This window comes from Mastigoproctus giganteus, chromosome 3 (genome assembly GCF_048544385.1).
Source record: "Mastigoproctus giganteus isolate SK-2022 chromosome 3, ASM4854438v1, whole genome shotgun sequence".
NCBI lineage: Eukaryota > Metazoa > Arthropoda > Arachnida > Uropygi > Thelyphonidae > Mastigoproctus > Mastigoproctus giganteus.
In genome coordinates, this window is record NC_143577.1 from 14,823,487 (window position 1) to 14,840,983 (window position 17,497).

Consider the following 17,497-nt stretch of genomic DNA (forward strand, 5'->3'; position numbering starts at 1 on the left):
GCTTGGCCAACTCACAGGCTGCATGCTGCCCGCCTCATTATTTTTTGCAGCCTGCCAGATTATTTTTATACCACTGACTACATCAGTGGGAAATCATTCACTAACTGCACTAGGCATGATAAATAACGAGAAATATAATACTAGACAAGCTGTATTTTCATGAATCCCCACCACATTGCATCATAGAAAGCCAGTGAGAGAGAACTCAGTATCGAACAGTATTTCATGCCAGTTTGAGCTACTCAATAGGTACAAGTGGAGAGAAGACTGGACGTCTTTAAAGGAATAAAACGTTTTTTCGAAAAGTATTGCTAGCGGAAAAAGTTTAAATAAGTAAGTAGTGTAAATGCACTTTTCATTAAATGTATCTATAAAATATTAATTAATAGATTTATTTTTGACTTTCAGAATGAATTAAAAAAAAAAAGTTTCAGAAGAAGACAGACAATTCAGTGACTATTGGGAAGACGATTCTTCTTCATAGTACAAAACTCCAGATTAACATGTTTGATTTGCAGAGAGACAGTCGCTGTATTTAAGGGATACAATGTTAAAAGATATCATGAAATGAACTGGCGAGTATGTGAAATTCAATAAAGAATTGAAAAAACATAAGTTGGCTGCACTTAAATCTGAATTAAAGGCTAACAAACAATGTTTAGTTCATCATTACAACAATCATCTAACGTTGTCAAAGCAAGCTATTCTGTTGCAATGTTAATTGCAACGAAAATGAAGTCATTTTCTGAAATGGAATTGGTGAAAGAGTGTTTGGAAGCTGTTAAAAAAGTAAAATATTTTCAAGAATAAGTCTGTCCCATCAAACAATATGTCATCCCATTAATGAATGGGATGACATATTGTTTGTCATCCCATTCATGAATATTTTACATCGACATTCACACATGAGGAGGTATTCAGCAAGGGGAATGCCAGAGGTGTATTCAACTCTAGCAGTAAGCTACAGAATCTTGAAATAACTGGGAGTAAAGTGGAGGAGAAACTGTTGAAGATAAACACAAGAAAGGCACCCGGGGTGGATGGGATCTATCCAGTTATATTAAAGGAGGCAGCAAAGGAAGTAAGCAAACCCTTAGCCATAATTATGAGAGCTTCCTTGGACTCAGGGGAGGTACCCATAGACTGGAAATGTGCAAATGTCACCCCAATTCACAAAGGAGGATCAAAGGCTGACACAAGTAATTATAGACCTGTGAGCTTAACTTCTGTTCCAGGAAAATTAATGGAGGCACTGGTTAAAGAAGCACTGCAGGATCATTTAGACAAGACTTCAGTTATAGCTCAGACACAGCATGGTTTTGTTAAGGGGAAGTCTTGCCTGACCAACTTGATTGGATACTATGATGCAGTCACAAAAGAACTGGATGCAGGGAATAACTTTGATATTATATACTTGGATCTTAGAAAGGCTTTTGATACTGTTGCACATGGAAGACTGCTACACAAATTGGAGCAGTGTGACATTGGAGGCAAATTGCTGCTATGGATAAAGGGGTGGTTGAGGGGGAGAAGACAGAGAGTGGTAATCAATGGACACTGCTCATCGTGGACTAATGTTATTAGTGGAGTCCCTCAGGGCTCAGTGTTGGGTCCATTATTGTTTTCTGTATTTATAAATGATATTGATGATGGTATATCAAGCTTAATGTCCAAGTTTGCAGATGATACAAAGGTTGGCAGGGTTGTCAAGGACACTACTGACACTATGCTGCTGCAACAGGATCTGGAAAGGTTGAGCAGATGGGCTGAGAGGTGGCAAATGAAGTTTAACATTGACAAATGTAAAGTACTACACATGGGAAACAGCAACCCCAGAGCAACGTATCAACTCTGTGGTACTACACTGACAGTGGTAGAGAATGAAAGGGACTTGGGGGTGATTGTGCAGGCAGATATGAAGTTCTCTGAGCAGTGCAGACGGGCTGCAAGAGTAGCTCATGGAGTATTGTCAATGATATACAGGAATTTTTCCAGCAGGGATAAGGAGGTGATTATTCAATTGTATAAGGCAATGGTCAGGCCACACCTAGAGTACTGTATACAGGTCTGGAGGCCTCATTTCAAGAAGGATGTAGAGCTGCTGGAACGAGTACAGAGAAGGGCAACAAGATTAGTGAATGGAACAAAGGGGTGCTCTTACGAAGAAAGGCTTAAGTTTTGCAAATTACAGTGTCTGGAGACTAGGCACCAGCGAGGTGATCTGATAGAGGTGTATAAAGCCTTGAATGGTTTAAGCATGCTCAATGCTGATGGGATTCTTCCTCTAGCTCAGAAAAATCACCTGAGAGGGCATAAATTCAAATTGAGGAAAGGCAGATGTAGGATAGACGTGTGGAAATTTGCCTTTAGCCAGCGGGTGGTTGGTTGGTGGAACAGACTGCCATCCCTTGTGGTGGAGGTTGATAGCCTAAATAAGTTTAAGGCTCAGCTGGACAGGTATTTTGAACGAACAGAGGGGTGAAGTGGAAGTGGGTTTTTTTTTTTTTTTTTTTGGCTGATGCTGCATAAGCTTGCTTTCTTGCGTCAAATGCCTCTACTAATGCTAATGCTAATGATATTTTAGCTGAAATAGTGATGACTTTGTGAGGTCGGATTCAAGAATTCAAAGCTTATTCTTTAGCATTCGACGAAAGTACGAATTTCAGACACATCTCAACTTGCAGTATTTATTCACGGAATTAACGATTCTTTCCAACTGACAGAAGAAATGCTAAATCCTTTAAGCTTGAAAAACACCACTAAAGGTGAAGATGTTTTCCAAACCATAAAAAAGTGTTTGTCCAACAGTAGTTTGCATTTAGAGGTGTTTTCTGGATTAACAACAGATGGAGCACCCACCGGCTATGATAGGGAAATAAAGGAGCTGTAAAGTTGTTTATGAATGAGTTGGAGAAGAGAACCATTAAAACCATTGATGCATTTGTCATACGCTGTTTGATACATCAGCAAAATTTATGTGCTCAAGTGTTGTCTATGAACCATGTCATGGATGTGGCTATAAAAACAGTAAACGACATTCGATCGCATGCACTTTGACATCATCAGTTCAAGGAATTCCTGGACGAATTATGTTCTGAATATGTTGACATCATATATTTTACCAATGTAAGATGGCTGAGTCACGGAAAATGTTGAAAACGATTTTTTGAGCATCAACCAAAAAAAAAAAAAAAACCTTCCCATTTCACCCTTCCGGTCACTCCAGAGTTACAGGAAGAAATCGAAATTTGAACAAGGAGAAAGTACCAGTTTCTGAATTAAATGATGAAGAATGGTTGTCGGACCTGTGTTTTTTGGTAGATATAACGAAAAAATTAATTAGCCAACTAAACAAGGAATTGCGGAGGCAAGATAATTTAATTACTGATGCTTGTAATCACATCAAAGCATTCCAAATGAAATTATTGTTTTTTGAGTGCCAACTTAGAAATAACAATGCTCAACATTTTTCTTTGTTAAACGACTCCAAAAACGGTCATCATAGGAATTTCTCAAAATACACCAATGAAACTCTCAGTAGCATTTGATTGTCATTTCTCAAAACTCACAAAATATGATAAAGTGTTTGAGATATTTTGTTCTGTATTTCACGTTGATGTGTCCACTGTTCCGGAAACTCTGCAGATGGAAGTAATTGATTTACAGTGCATGAATTAAAACACATACACGCCATAACATCAAAAATCAACTTTTACAGCACGTGTGTGACAGTGGAAAAGTATCCCAAATTAAGATTTTTTGCACAAAAAATTGTGAGTGCCTTCGGATCCACATACATTTGTGAAGCTTTCTTTTCAAAAATGAAATTTATTAAAAGTAAATCTCAAGCTGCTATAACAGCTAAAAATCTGAAAAATCAATTAAGATGCGCAACTACCAATATTGAAGTAGATTTAAAAGAATTGAGTGATCGCAAAGAAAAGCATATATCTCATTGATGTAGATATATAATAAAAATGAATAAACAAAATAAATTTTTATGCCATTTGATTTTTTTATTTTTAAAAGATTGTTTTATTTTATGTGTGGCCTGTGGAAAATTGTAGTTCGTCAAGGTATCCTGCAGAACAATTTGAGTTGGCCAGGCCTACACTAAGCCAACCGTACATATGTAAAATGAACCCCTCCCCAAATTTAAATTTGGTTAAAAGTTAGGCAGTTTTGGAATTATTGGCCCTTGCCAGATGTTTAGAGGCTGTACTCAGAAAAACAAACCAAACTGCCTGAAAAAATGGACCATAACTGTCACACTGGTCCAGTGCAGGTTGGCAGATTGACCATATTTAGCAGTCGGGCTTGAACCCCAGTCTACTCAAAGAGCGTGTGCCATTGCACTCCCACTCCTGATCACTCGGCTATGGAGGCTAACTGCCTGAAAGTTAATATCAACAGAATGTTGTTGAAGAGGTCTAGCCATCCTACTTAAAATAGATTATTCAGTCATGTTTTTAAACAAGCTGTTGTTTGTGCATTATTTTCATCAAGAGAAAGTGAATTATCCAGATCCCTTCTTCACATGCAGTCATACCACATACAAGAAACAAAGGGAAAAAAAATACAATTTATTAATTCCTCTAGATACATTTCAGCAGATATTAACATCATACCAAATAAGCTGATTGTCTCTTTCTGTTGATACAAATATTTAGCACATTCATACATATACACATATAGCATTAGCATTAGCATTAGTAGAGCCATATGATGCAAGAAAGCAAGCTTATTCAGCATCAGCCAAAAAAAAAAAAAAAAAAAAAAAAAAAACCCACTCCCATTTCACCCCTCCGTTCGTTCGAAATACCTGTCCAGTTGAGCTTTAAATTTGTTTAGGCTATCAACTTCAACAACAAGTGATGGAAGTCGGTTCCACCAACCAACCACCCGCTGGCCAAAGGCAAATTTCCGCACATCTATCCGACATCCGTCCTTCCTCAATTTGAATTTATGCCCTCTGAGGTGATTATTCTGAGCAAGATGAAGAATCCCATTGGCATTGAGCATGCTCAAACCATTCAAAGCCTTATACACCTCTATCAGATCACCTCGCCGGTGCCTAGTCTCCAGACTCTGTAATTTGCAAAACTTAAACCTTTCTTCGTAAGAGCAACCCTTTGTTCCATTCACTAATCTTGTTGCCCTTCTCTGTACCCGTTCCAGCAGCTCTACATCCTTCCTGAAATGAGGCCTCCAGACCTGTATGCAGTACTCAAGATGTGGCCTAACCATTGCCTTATACAAGGGAATAATCACCTCCTTATCCCTGCTAGAAAAATTCCTGTATATCATTGACAAGACACCATGAGCCAATCTTGCAGCTCGTCTGCACTGCTCAGAGAACTTCATATCTGCCTGCACAATTACCCCCAGGTCCTTTTCATTCTCCACCACTGTCAGTGTAGTACCGCAGAGTTGATACGTTACTCTGGGGTTACTGTTTCCCATATGTAGTACTTTACATTTGTCAATGTTAAACTTCATTTGCCACCTCTCAGCCCATCTGTTCAACCTTTCCAGATCCTGTTGCAGCAGCATAGCATCAGTAGTGTCCTTAACGACCCTGCCAACCTTTGTATCATCTGCAAACTTAGACATTAAACTTGATATACCATCATCAATATCATTCATAAACACCGAAAACAACAACGGACCCAACACTGAACCTTGAGGAACTCCACTAATAACATTAGTCCACGTTGAGCAGTGTCCATTGATTACCACTCTCTGTCTTCTGCCACTCAACCATCCCCTTATCCATAGCAGCAATTTGCCTCCAATACCACACTGCTCCAATTTGTGCAGCAGTCTTCCATGTGCAACAGTATCAAAAGCCTTTCTAAGATCCAAATATATAATATCAAAGTTATTCCTTGCATCCAGTTCTTTTGTGACTACATCATAGTATTCAATCAAATTGGTCAGGCAAGACCTGCCCTTAACAAAACCATGCTGCGTCTGAGCTATAACTGAATTCTTGTCTAGATGATCCTGCAGTGCTTCTTTAACCAGTGCCTCCATTAATTTACCTGGAACAGAAGTTAAACTAACAGGTCTATAATTACTTGTGTCAGCCTTTGATCCTCCTTTGTGAATTGGGGTTACATTTGCACATCTCCAGTCTATGGGTACCTCCCCTGAGTCCAAAGAAGCTCTCATAATTATGGCTAGGGGTTTGCATACTTTCTTTGCTGCCTCCTTTAATATAACTGGATAGATCCCATCCACCCCAGGTGCCTTTTTTATGTTTATCCTCAACAATCTCTCCTCCACTTTCCTCTCAGTTATTACAAAATCATCCAGCTCACTGCCAATGTTTACTTTACCTACATCATTCTCCTTCCTGAATAACTCCTCATGCGTGAATGTAGATGCAAAATACTCGTTTAGATTGTTAGCCATCTGAGCAGGATCCTCAACTGTTGAACCATCAATATCCAGTGGACCAATCTGATTCATTCCTTTCCTTCTCGAGTTCAAATATGTAAAGAAATCTTTTCTGTTTTTCTTTGCATCCTTTGCCAAGGATTTTTCGTAGTCTGCCTTTGCCTGCCTAATCTCCTTTGTGACTTGGTTACAGACCAACTTATATCTATCATAGGCTTCCATGTCACCCATTAATTTGTATGTATCCCATGCATTTTTCTTCTCTGCCACATGTCTCATTAGTTCATCTGACAACCATTTAGGCCTAAACCTTGAACAATATTTCTTAGTTGGTATGTAAAGCCTGGTAGCCTCCAAGATTAGTTCCTTGAATGCTTCCCATTTTGAGTTTGCTGTTGGTAACATCATCAGTTGGTCCCACTGTATAGAATTTAAATACTGTCTCAGACCATCATAGTCGCCTTTACGAAAACAAAAACCCTTCCCTTTACCTCTGATGGTAGTTACCTCCTTGAGTAAATCCCACTTCAACACACTGTGATCACTGCCAGTGTGTTGAAGTGGGATTTACTCAATTTGTGTAAACACAAAGAATATGTAATACATATACCCTGCCCTACCATTAATATTTATACCTGCATATCTACGAGGGCTGTTCAATAAAGAATGATCATAATTTTTCATGAACAACCATGTTGTTTGCTATTTCTAGCCAAGCTGCAGACTTTAAGACCAAACCAAGCTGCATCATGTAGCAACTGCACAGTTCATTTGTGTGCATGGTGTGACTTTGGCAGTCGGCCAAGTTTATGCTGTTCAGTTTCACCTATGTAACAATGGATGTGACATGTGAGGAACAGTATGCTGCTCTCAGGTTTTTGTTTCTGTCTCAAGAAAACATCAACTGAAGCATATGAAATATTAAAAAGGACTTATGGTGAGTCTGCACTTCTATATAGCACAACTCACAGGTGGTTTAGGATGTTTAAAGATGGACTTGATTCAGTCACAAAAATTGTTTTTTCTGGAGCTCCAACCACAGCTGTCACCACAGAAACCATAAACACTACTTCATCAGAATTGGCGCCTCCGTAGCCAGGTGGGAAGGAGCAGCAGTGCGTAGCACACGCTTCTTGATTAGACCGGGGTTCGAGCCCGTCACCACCAAATACGGAGGATGCAGAAAGGTCAGGGAATGACCACCGCATATCCCGGAGCAATATGGCCTTAGTTGCTAATGCTCCTAAAATCCAAATAACAAACAACAAACAATCATCAGAATTGTGAGAGAAGATTGCCATATAACAATAATGCAACTGGCAAAGATATAGAGAATATCAGTAGGAAGCATGCATGGTATTTTCCCACGATATTTGCATATGACACATGTTTGTGCACGCTGGGTTCCGAGACTACTAGCAACAGCAAGTTGGCATGGAAGTTTGTCAGGAGCTGCAATGGATGGTTATTGAAGATGGTGAGGTTCTTCTGCACAAAGTGATAATGGTGGATGAAACATGGCTTTATCATTTCTACTCAGAGAGTAAGTAACAAAGCTGTGTTTGGACATCTATGTCTTCGCCAATGCCAAAAAAAAAAGCAGAAGTTGTGGCTTCTGCTTTTTTCTGTAGAAAAGGTTATGGCCATCTCTATTTTTGGCATTATGGTTTACCAGCATGTTGTGCCACGTCATACAACTGTTACGAGGATCTTATTACAGAACTGTTGTAGTTGTCTGCGATGAATGTGTTCCTGCAGAATGTGCAATACAGTTCTTCAGTTAGGTCCTGTAACAGTCATATGATGTGGCAACATGCTGGTAAACCGTTCCCTGAATGTTAAAAAGTGCAGGCAGGTGGATGCTGCATCGCAACAGGGTGAGGCCTCACATTGCTCATACTGTCATTTATTACTTAGCATTAATGCCAAATGTATTCCTCGTCCACTGAATCCACCTTACGCTGACCTTGCACCCTGTGATTTTTTTATTTATTTCCAAAGTTAAAGAAGGAGCTGCAAGGAAAAAGTTTCCATTCATCAGAAGAAGTTGTAAAGACATTGGAGGTGATTTTCAAACACATTTCAAAAAATTGCTTCCTGCATGTTTTTGAAGAATGGCAGAAATATTGAAGTAAGTGCATTTCATCAAATGGGGACTACTTTGGAAAGGACCATCAAAATATGGATAATTAATAAAGGTATGTTGTGAAAAAAAATTACGATTATTCTTTCTTGAATGATCATAATTTTTTACCTGTCCAATCACAAAAACAGCCTTCTTACAGATAACCTTTATTTTGACTCAAGTGTTTAGGGCATAAGCCTCAAGCTATGGAGGAGTCTAGACTATGTATAAATATAGTGCAAGCGCATCAGAAATACATAGAAATACAATCTGAATAAATCAGAATATTAGCAAAACGGCATCGTTTTAAGTTATATCTCATATCGTGAATACCTTCACAACGAGTTGCCATGATATTGCACTACTTTAAATAAGTAACGCTTCATCTAAGGAGAAGACTAATGTTACTTATTCTCAGATGGATACCACCACCCAGACGGCACCATTTTAGGGCTATTTGGCCCTTCTTCGGTGGGTGGATAGGTACCGAGTGATGCAGTGATGGCAAAACAGTTATGAAGTATAACTCCACAATATGAGAGATGCCTGAAGAAGGGCCAAATAGCCCTGAAACGGTGCCGTCTGGGTGGTGGTATCCATCTGAGAATAAGTAACATTAGTCTTCTCCTTAGGTGAAGCGTTACTTATTCGAAGTAGTGCAATATCATGGCAACTCGTGAAGGTATTCACAATATGAGATATAACTTAAAACGATGCCATTTTACTAATATTCTGATTTATTCAGATACAGCTATGTATTTCTGATGCGCTTGCACTATATTTATACATAGTCTAGACTCCTCCATAGTTTGAGGCTTATGCCCTAAACGCTTGAGTCTAAATACATGATACACCATCAGGCATCTCTCATATTGTGGAGTTATACTTCATAACTGTTTTGCCATCATTGCATCACTTGAGTACCTACCCACCCACTGAAGAAGGGCCAAATATCCCTGAAACGGCACCAGGGGGAGCCTGATGATGTCCAGAGTTTCCAAGAATAGGTAACAACAGCCTTCTCCACTGGGGAAGCGTTGCCTATTCGAGGAGTTTATGAGTTTTTGAGTGGTGTGAGTTGAAGAAGTTGCTGTCCCTTTCTTTCTTCTACACTGTTTCTTTTCCTCTTCCACTCCTACTATTACTTTCCCCTCTACCTTTTTGCTTTTCTAAGTCTAATAGGGACAAGTGGATAGTCGAGTTATTATCCCACACATATACAAAATAGCCCTGAAACGGCGCCAGGTGGAGCCTAATGATGTCCAGAGTTTTGCCATTATTCAGATACAGCTATGTATTTCTGATGCGCTTGCACTATATTTATACATAGTCTAGACTCCTCCATAGTTTGAGGCTTATGCCCTAAACGTTTGAGTCTAAATACATGATACACCATCAGGCATCTCTCATATTGTGGAGTTATACTTCATAACTGTTTTGCCATCATTGCATCACTTGGGTACCTACCCACCCACCGAAGAAGGGCCAAATAGCCCTGAAACGGCACCAGGTGGAGCCTGATGATGTCCGGAGTTTCCAAGAATAGGTAACAACAGCCTTCTCCACTGGGGAAGCGTTGCCTATTTGAGGAGTTTTGAGTTTTTGAGTGGTGTGAGTTGAAGGAGTTACTGTTAAAAGTTACTGTTAAGGAGTTACTTAAAATAGCCCTGAAACAGTGCCATCTGGGTGGTGGTATCCATCTGAGAATAAGTAACATTAATCTTCTCCTTAGGTGAAGCATTACTTATTCGAAGTAGTGCAATATCATGCCAATTCACAATATGAGATATAACTTAAAACGATGCTGTTTTACTAATATTCTGATTTATTCAGATATAGCTATGTATTTCTGATGCACTTGCATTATATTTTTACATAGTCTAGACTCCTCCATAGCTTGAGGCTTATGCCCTAAATGCTTTAGAGTCTAAATACATGATACACCATCAGGCATCTCTGATATGGTGGAGTTATAGTTTATAACTGTTTTGCCATCATTGCATCACTCGGGTACCTACCCACCCACTGAAGAAGGGCCAAATAGCCCTGAAACGGCACCAGGGGGAGCCTGATGATGTCCAGAGTTTCCAAGAATAGGTAACAACAGCCTTCTCCACTGGGGAAGCGTTGCCTATTCGAGGAGTTTATTGAGTTTTTGAGTGGTGTGAGTTGAAGGAGTTACTGTCCCTTTCATTCTTCTACACAGTTTCTTTTCCTCTTCCACTCCTACTATTACTTTCCCTCTACCTTTTTGCTTTTCTAAGTCTAATAGGAACAAGTGGATAGTCGAGTTATTATCCCACACATATACAAAATAGCCCTGAAATGGTGCCATCTGGGTGGTGGTATCCATCTGAGAATAAGTAACGTTTGTTACTTATTTTAGTTTGTTACTTAGTTTGTTACTTTGTTACTTCTCCTTAGGTGAAGCGTTACTTATTCGAAGTAGTGCAATATCATGGCAACTCGTTGTGAAGGTATTCACAATATGAGATATAACTTAAAACGATGCCGTTTTACTAATATTCTGATTTATTCAGATATATCTATGTATTTCCGATGGGCTTGCACTATATTTATACATAAATAACCTTTATTTATGAGAAAACTAATAATATGTGTCGTAACTTTTAGCCTTTATGACAGCCTCTAGTCTCCATGGAACACTCTCCACTGGTTTTTTGATACATTCTCTGATATTTTCTGTCATGTGGCCTTCAAAATAGTGACCAGTATGGCTCTGTTTTTAGGGCAGTCTCTCCTCATGTGCACCCAACAATCCAGTTTGTTCCAAAGGTTCTTTATAGGATTGAGGGCAGGTATCTGGGCTGGCCATCCAAATCTTGATCCTTGTGTCCTCATACCAGTCTGTTACAATGCAAATGGTATAACATGGAGTATTTTCCTGCTGCTGATACAGGTATCGGTGTTCCCCAATGTGCTGCAACAACATAGGTAATACATTATTGTCCATGACTTATATTTCATGTTTATAGCATGTTTTGTTTTTTTTTATTTCAACAGAATTAATCAAAATTTCAAGAATGTAAAATTGAAATAATTACATTTAATAAGTATTTCAATTCATTAGGAAAAGGTTGCACACTGATTAGATTTCTGAAGAAATGTGATGTGTTTTATAGCATGGATCTAGCTTGGAAAGTACTGGCTCAAACTCTTAGTGGATCCTTTATCTGAGCCCACCCACAATTAGTCTTCTAGAGAAGTGTTGCATTTCATATATTATTAGGCATTCAGTATTGCAGCATGAAAAATCTTAGATTCAAATAAATTCAATAGCTTACCTTAATTAAATATATTAGGTTAGCTGAAGAAAATTAAATACAGCATTAATGTCCCAGAATAAAGTAGCCCAAAAGGTAGCAGAATAAAGTATCCCATAGCACATGTGCTTGACTTGAGTTAGACCATTTTGTAATGCAGGTCTGTTACTTCATTGTGTATACTGTTTTGTTGAAGTACATAAACGTGCAGTGAATAGCTCTGAAAACATTTATTTGAATATATATATATTTTTTTTCACTTGTATGCATTGGACAGTTTACCATAGCAATTTTCAGCATTACTCAATGATATTTTTGTCTCTTTTTATAGGCATATGGCTGACCGTATGGGTACTCCATATCTGCAGAGAACTTTGAATCAGCAGCTGACTAATCATATTAGAGACACACTACCAGCATTGCGTGATAAATTGCAGCGACAAATGATTTCAATGGAAAAAGAAGTAGATGAGTATAAGCATTTTCATCCTGATGATCCTTCTCGAAAAACAAAGGCAATGTTACAGTGAGTGAATTGTTATTGACTTGTCTGGAGTATTTTCTATTGATCTGTGTCAACCAGTGTTAACATGATAAACAAGTATCTTGATAAAAATCTAAAAAATAGGATATATGGGAGTGTTATTTGATTTTGGGTAACATAGTAAAGCTAATAAGCCAAGCAGTAACTTAAGACACAATTAGGTCCCCCTTCCTCCAACTTCTTTCACAGATCTAGAGTTTTAGATTTGCACTGATTAAAAATTTGGAATTTTCTATGAGTTTTCTTATCATAATACTGAAATAAATTGAATATTCTTTTCTTCTAAGATATTTAAAATATAGATTATATAAAATACTCTCATAAGCTTTATATTCAATAAAAAGAAGCAAGTTTTGGTATTAGCACTTAAATTAGGACATTAATTCCATATTAATTCTATTAGTTCAGCTTAATTACATTTTTTTAGAATTTTAATTGCAATCAGTCTTTCGATAAGTCTTATGTAAACACTCTAAACATTTTAAGTAATCCTTCAATTAGGATTGAAGGAGAAAATAGTGATGATCAAAAGGGCATTGATTCTGTATGAAAGGAATTGGCACAGGATTTTGATGTTTGTTGATATAATGATAAGGTTCCACAATTTTGCTTGTAAAGTGGTACGAAGAACAGATCTAGATGTTTGAAGGGGTTATTAGTTTTCTGTTTACTCCACCTTGTGAGCCATTATTAACTTCCAAGGACGTTTTTGTTAGAAGTTGAAGATCAGATGGTTGATGCATAAAAAATTACTGGATTAATTCATCTAGCAGCATAACTCAAAAGAATGTTCTAATCTGACAAGTTCTTGCTTCGTGTTCTGCTTTAAAGAGAAGTACAGTCGATTCCGGTTATTTGGGACACATCGGGTCTAGTGCATTTTGGCCCGATTAAGCGGCTGCCCCAATTATCCGAAGTTTCACGTAAATAGTTAAAAATACAATGTATCCCCCCCCCCCCCTTTACAATTAGTTCATTGTACAATCAAATCACGTTACGACGAACTCACCATAGTAAAGTACCGTTCACTATACGATGTGCAGTAAGCGCCGGTCATTATGATCACGTTTGTGAATTGAATTTTAATTCTATTAAACAGCGATTCTAATTAGTGAAAATAGGAGGAATATTATCCACAGGCTATAAAAGCAAAGATATATTAAGCAGAAATTTACCCTTTATTACCTTACCAATTAAAAAATACGTGAAAATTAATACATACTGTAATATGTACATACAAACTAGTTGACATTTCTGTTTACTGACATTTGTGGGTGGGGGTTAAAATTTAAAACAGTAAAAAGGTAAGCAATCAATAACAAAGAACACGGCACACAAATTGCAAGTAACACAATATGCACAAGTGAGAAACGAGTAACGAGTTACAAAGCTTTAAAAATAGGAATGAAGAGAAGATCTGAAAATTAATTTTTTTATATGATTAAAGATTTCATGGAAGTGTAAACTCATTTCACCATAATAACCCACAGAATTCCAGCTGTTGGTATTATCGCAAATTCAGTAAGATCGAGTTTACTGTCCATTTATGATAGATTTCATTAACAGAAAAGCCCAATAAACAGGTGACTGCTAATTGTTTTTATTGTTTTATGATTGTGACCTCCAGAATTCCGACCGAACTACGTGGTATGGTCGGAGACAATCGTAGGGTAATCTCCAGTGCTGCGGTCTCCTGCCCCGATTAAACGGCATTTTGTCCCAATTATGCGAAGTAAACCCTGGCTATTTTCTGGATTGGGTTCTGGTTTTTAAGATTTGCCCCAAATAAACGGCTGCCCCGATTAACCGGTGGCCCAAATAACCGGAATCCACTGTATTTGGCTCTGAGTTGATTGATGTGATGCTCAAATGTTAGTCTTATGTCCCAAATGAGACCAAAATCTTTGTCAATTTTGATAATGGAAATCCAAAAAGAACTCTGAAATGGCTTTTTTTGACAAAAGCCATTTCAACACATTTGTCTTTGCTGATGGAAAGACCTATAGCAGGGGTCAACAACCTTTTTTGAAAGAAGAGCCATTTTTGATCTAGTTTTAAAAAAAAGAGAGAATCCAAAGAGTTGCACCTCAACTCAGGCTTGGTGAGGGAGTGGGGAGTTTTTAAGAAATGGAATAGAGTGGGAAGGTGTTTTATTAAAAATATATATATTTTGAAATATTATTTATTAATGCTGAAAAAATGTAACAAACGTTCAATTAGGTATGAATTAATGTGACTTTTGCTGCTGAACTTCTTGAGCAAGTCTCAACATCAGGTGAGTATGCCGTAATTTTCATCTTTAAACATGCTGAGATACTCACATTGTTTAGAGATTGTTTCTTGATTTATTTTTAATATAGTTCATGTTTGAAAATATTTTCCCGTAGAAATATGTCAAACAAAAAACTGAGTGAAGTCCAAACGAAAATATTTTCAAATTTATATACGTGTCCGTTAAGCTACTTCCCGCATCGAACACAATTTGGTCTTGCTTTTTCAACTCATTTATCGCCATCCATTTGTGTAGAATTGCAAGGGCAGCCTTTGGCCTTTCCAAATCCTCAATTTCAGTTTTAAGGTATTTTAGTCTTGCACTCCACATGTCCTAGATTTTTAAGTCCTCTAATTCCATTTTAAATTGTGCTTCATGTGGGCTAAAAGTTAAAGAGCCGCAGTTACATGTTCAAAGAGCCACATGTGGCTTTCAAGCCATAGGTTGCTGACGCCTGACCTATAGTATCAAGGTAGTTCTGGAAATGTATCATCAGTGTATTGATCCTCCAATTTAAGTTGGCATCAGTTACTGAGTTATCAGAGTGGATGAGTAATTTAATGTCACCAAGTAATCACAACGAGTTGCGAAGAAAGGGTCCAGGGCATCAGCAAAAAGTATTGCTGAAAGAGATATTCCACACCTCTGTGGAATACCCCTTGTGACCTCAATATATGTTGGTAAGAATTGTCATGGAAAACCAAAAGCTTATATTTCTTCAATAACTTGGATAACTTGGAGTAATTAATAGGTTTCCCAAATATTAAAATAAAATTCCAAGTTTGTATAGAAGGGCACTGATTGATAATCTGTGAAATGTAGATTTGACTTCTAAAAATAACACATGAAGCCCGTGACCTTTTGTTGAGATCTTGAATGTGAAGATTTGTAAATGTTGATCAACATCAATGTAGATAAGGTGGTCTGTTCCTGAAATAGTGTTCAATCAGTGCTTCATAGATGATTTTGTTGAAAATCTTTAGTAGTGAGCAGCCAGTCAAAATGGATCTATAAGGATAATTTTTCTTTGGTTAATTTTGGGAATAGGTTTGACAAAATGTTTGACCTTGGGTGGAGGTGCTGTTCTGATGATTTCCCAGAAAATAATCAGCATTACATCAGTAATATATGGACTAGAAACTTTAATTTTAAAAAGTGGGAATCTGTCTGGTCCTATGGTAACTTTATTCTTCATCCTGTTAATTACTTTTATAAGGTTTTCTTTAGAGAGCAAGACCATTCTTAATTCTGGTGTTGGGAAAACCCCATCTTACTTGGGATTACCCATTGGATCAGTTTTGAGAGCATATAAGAGTTTAATTTCTATATAATATCGATACAGCACAAATGATGCCTCCCACACTACCATCGTAGTTTCTTAAGAGTTATCTATTGTGTATCTACACCAATATTATATAGAAATTAAACTCTTACTCTTAACATATTATGCCTTGTGCATTTAGTTATTTTTAAATATTATCATATAAACCTTTTGGCATCTCTCATATTGTGTGATTATCTTCACAACTGGGTTGGCATGTCTGCAATACCAGGGTACCTGCCCACCCACCGATGATAGGCCAGTAGCTTTGAAACAGTGCTGTCTGGGTGGTGGTACTCACTGAGAATAAGTAACAATAGTCTTCTCTATTAATCAAGTGTTACTTATTCGAGGTAGTGCAATACCATGGCAACACATTGTGAAGGAAGAGCACAATATGAGATTCAGAGCAGATGATGCCTCCTACACTACCATGTCTTTCAAGTCTCTGGCTTGACAGTGTACTGTCCTCGATACAGCGAAACATATGCGGAGATGGGAGAAATCCCAGGTGCGCATGAACATACCTTATACTACCATCGTAGTTTCTTAAGAGTTATCTATGGTGTATCTACACCGATATTATATAGAAATTAAACTCTTATTCTTAACATATTATGCTTTGTGCATTTAGTTATTTTTAAATATTTTTTTATATATTTAATATAATGTCTTCAGTCACTTGAGGTTTCACGGAGGGTTTGATGGGTCGGGTTGGGGCTTTTGGCTGTGATCCCGATGTGTTGGCTCATGCATGTACTAAGAGTATTGAACACATTAAATAATTTTTAATGAAGTTTGTATGCATTTTAAATCATTTTAAATTGGTCTTATTTGGAGAGTAGAGTATAGAAGTCATCCTGTGAAGAAGTACCGAGGTAAACTCTTTTGTAATTTTTAAGTATTAATAAAACATAAGGTATATTGAGCCATAGTTGCTCTTAGGTCCATAGTAAATTAATCAAGAGAAATTTTTAGCCACTCTTATTAACAGTACAGAATTTTTGATTCTCATTTGAAATATTAATAATCTTTTAGTATTTGTTGTTGTAGACATTTGTGAATATATGGTTAACAATTAATTTAGTCAATATGAGAATGTTATGTTATGAAGAAATTCGTAATTTCTCACAAACAAGATTGCCAAGTTTCATTTTTTCATGCAGTTCGGGTATACAAGCGATACATAAAACTAAGTTGTGTATTATATATAATCGTACATTCCTTCGAGAGAGAGAGAGAGAAAGAATATTCATATTTATGGATATTATTTGATATTTAATATTCAAAATCCAATCAGAGAATAAATAACATTTCTATCTTTTGACAGTAGTTATGTCTTTAATAAATCCCGCATAAGCACACTTTTACTTTGCAGACTCTTAATGCATGAAGAATCTCTGCTGATAATCAGATCAGGAATATTGCTTCCTCTTGTTTCCTCTATAACATGCTGCTGTAGAAAACAGTCATCCAAGAAATCCCCAAAAGTCTTTCTATTATGTGAGAGTTGTTGTTGGTTTAGGGATTTATTAGGTGTATCAGCAAC

General features: G+C 37.3%; 1 protein-coding gene across 5 annotated transcripts in view; it reads left to right on the forward strand.

The window, feature by feature from the left end:
• Positions 1 to 17,497, forward strand: part of LOC150087731 (dynamin-like) — a 465,630-nt gene that overhangs the window by 112,398 nt on the left and 335,735 nt on the right. For all 5 annotated transcript variants that reach the window (XR_016546724.1, XR_016546723.1, XM_090369182.1 and 2 more), the window contains exon 7: positions 12,143 to 12,337. Coding sequence is in view for 3 of the 5 variants with exons in the window: in XM_090369182.1 (XP_090225308.1) it covers positions 12,143 to 12,337 (195 nt within the window). In the remaining 2 variants the exon portion in view is untranslated. The remainder of the gene's footprint in view (positions 1 to 12,142; positions 12,338 to 17,497) is intronic.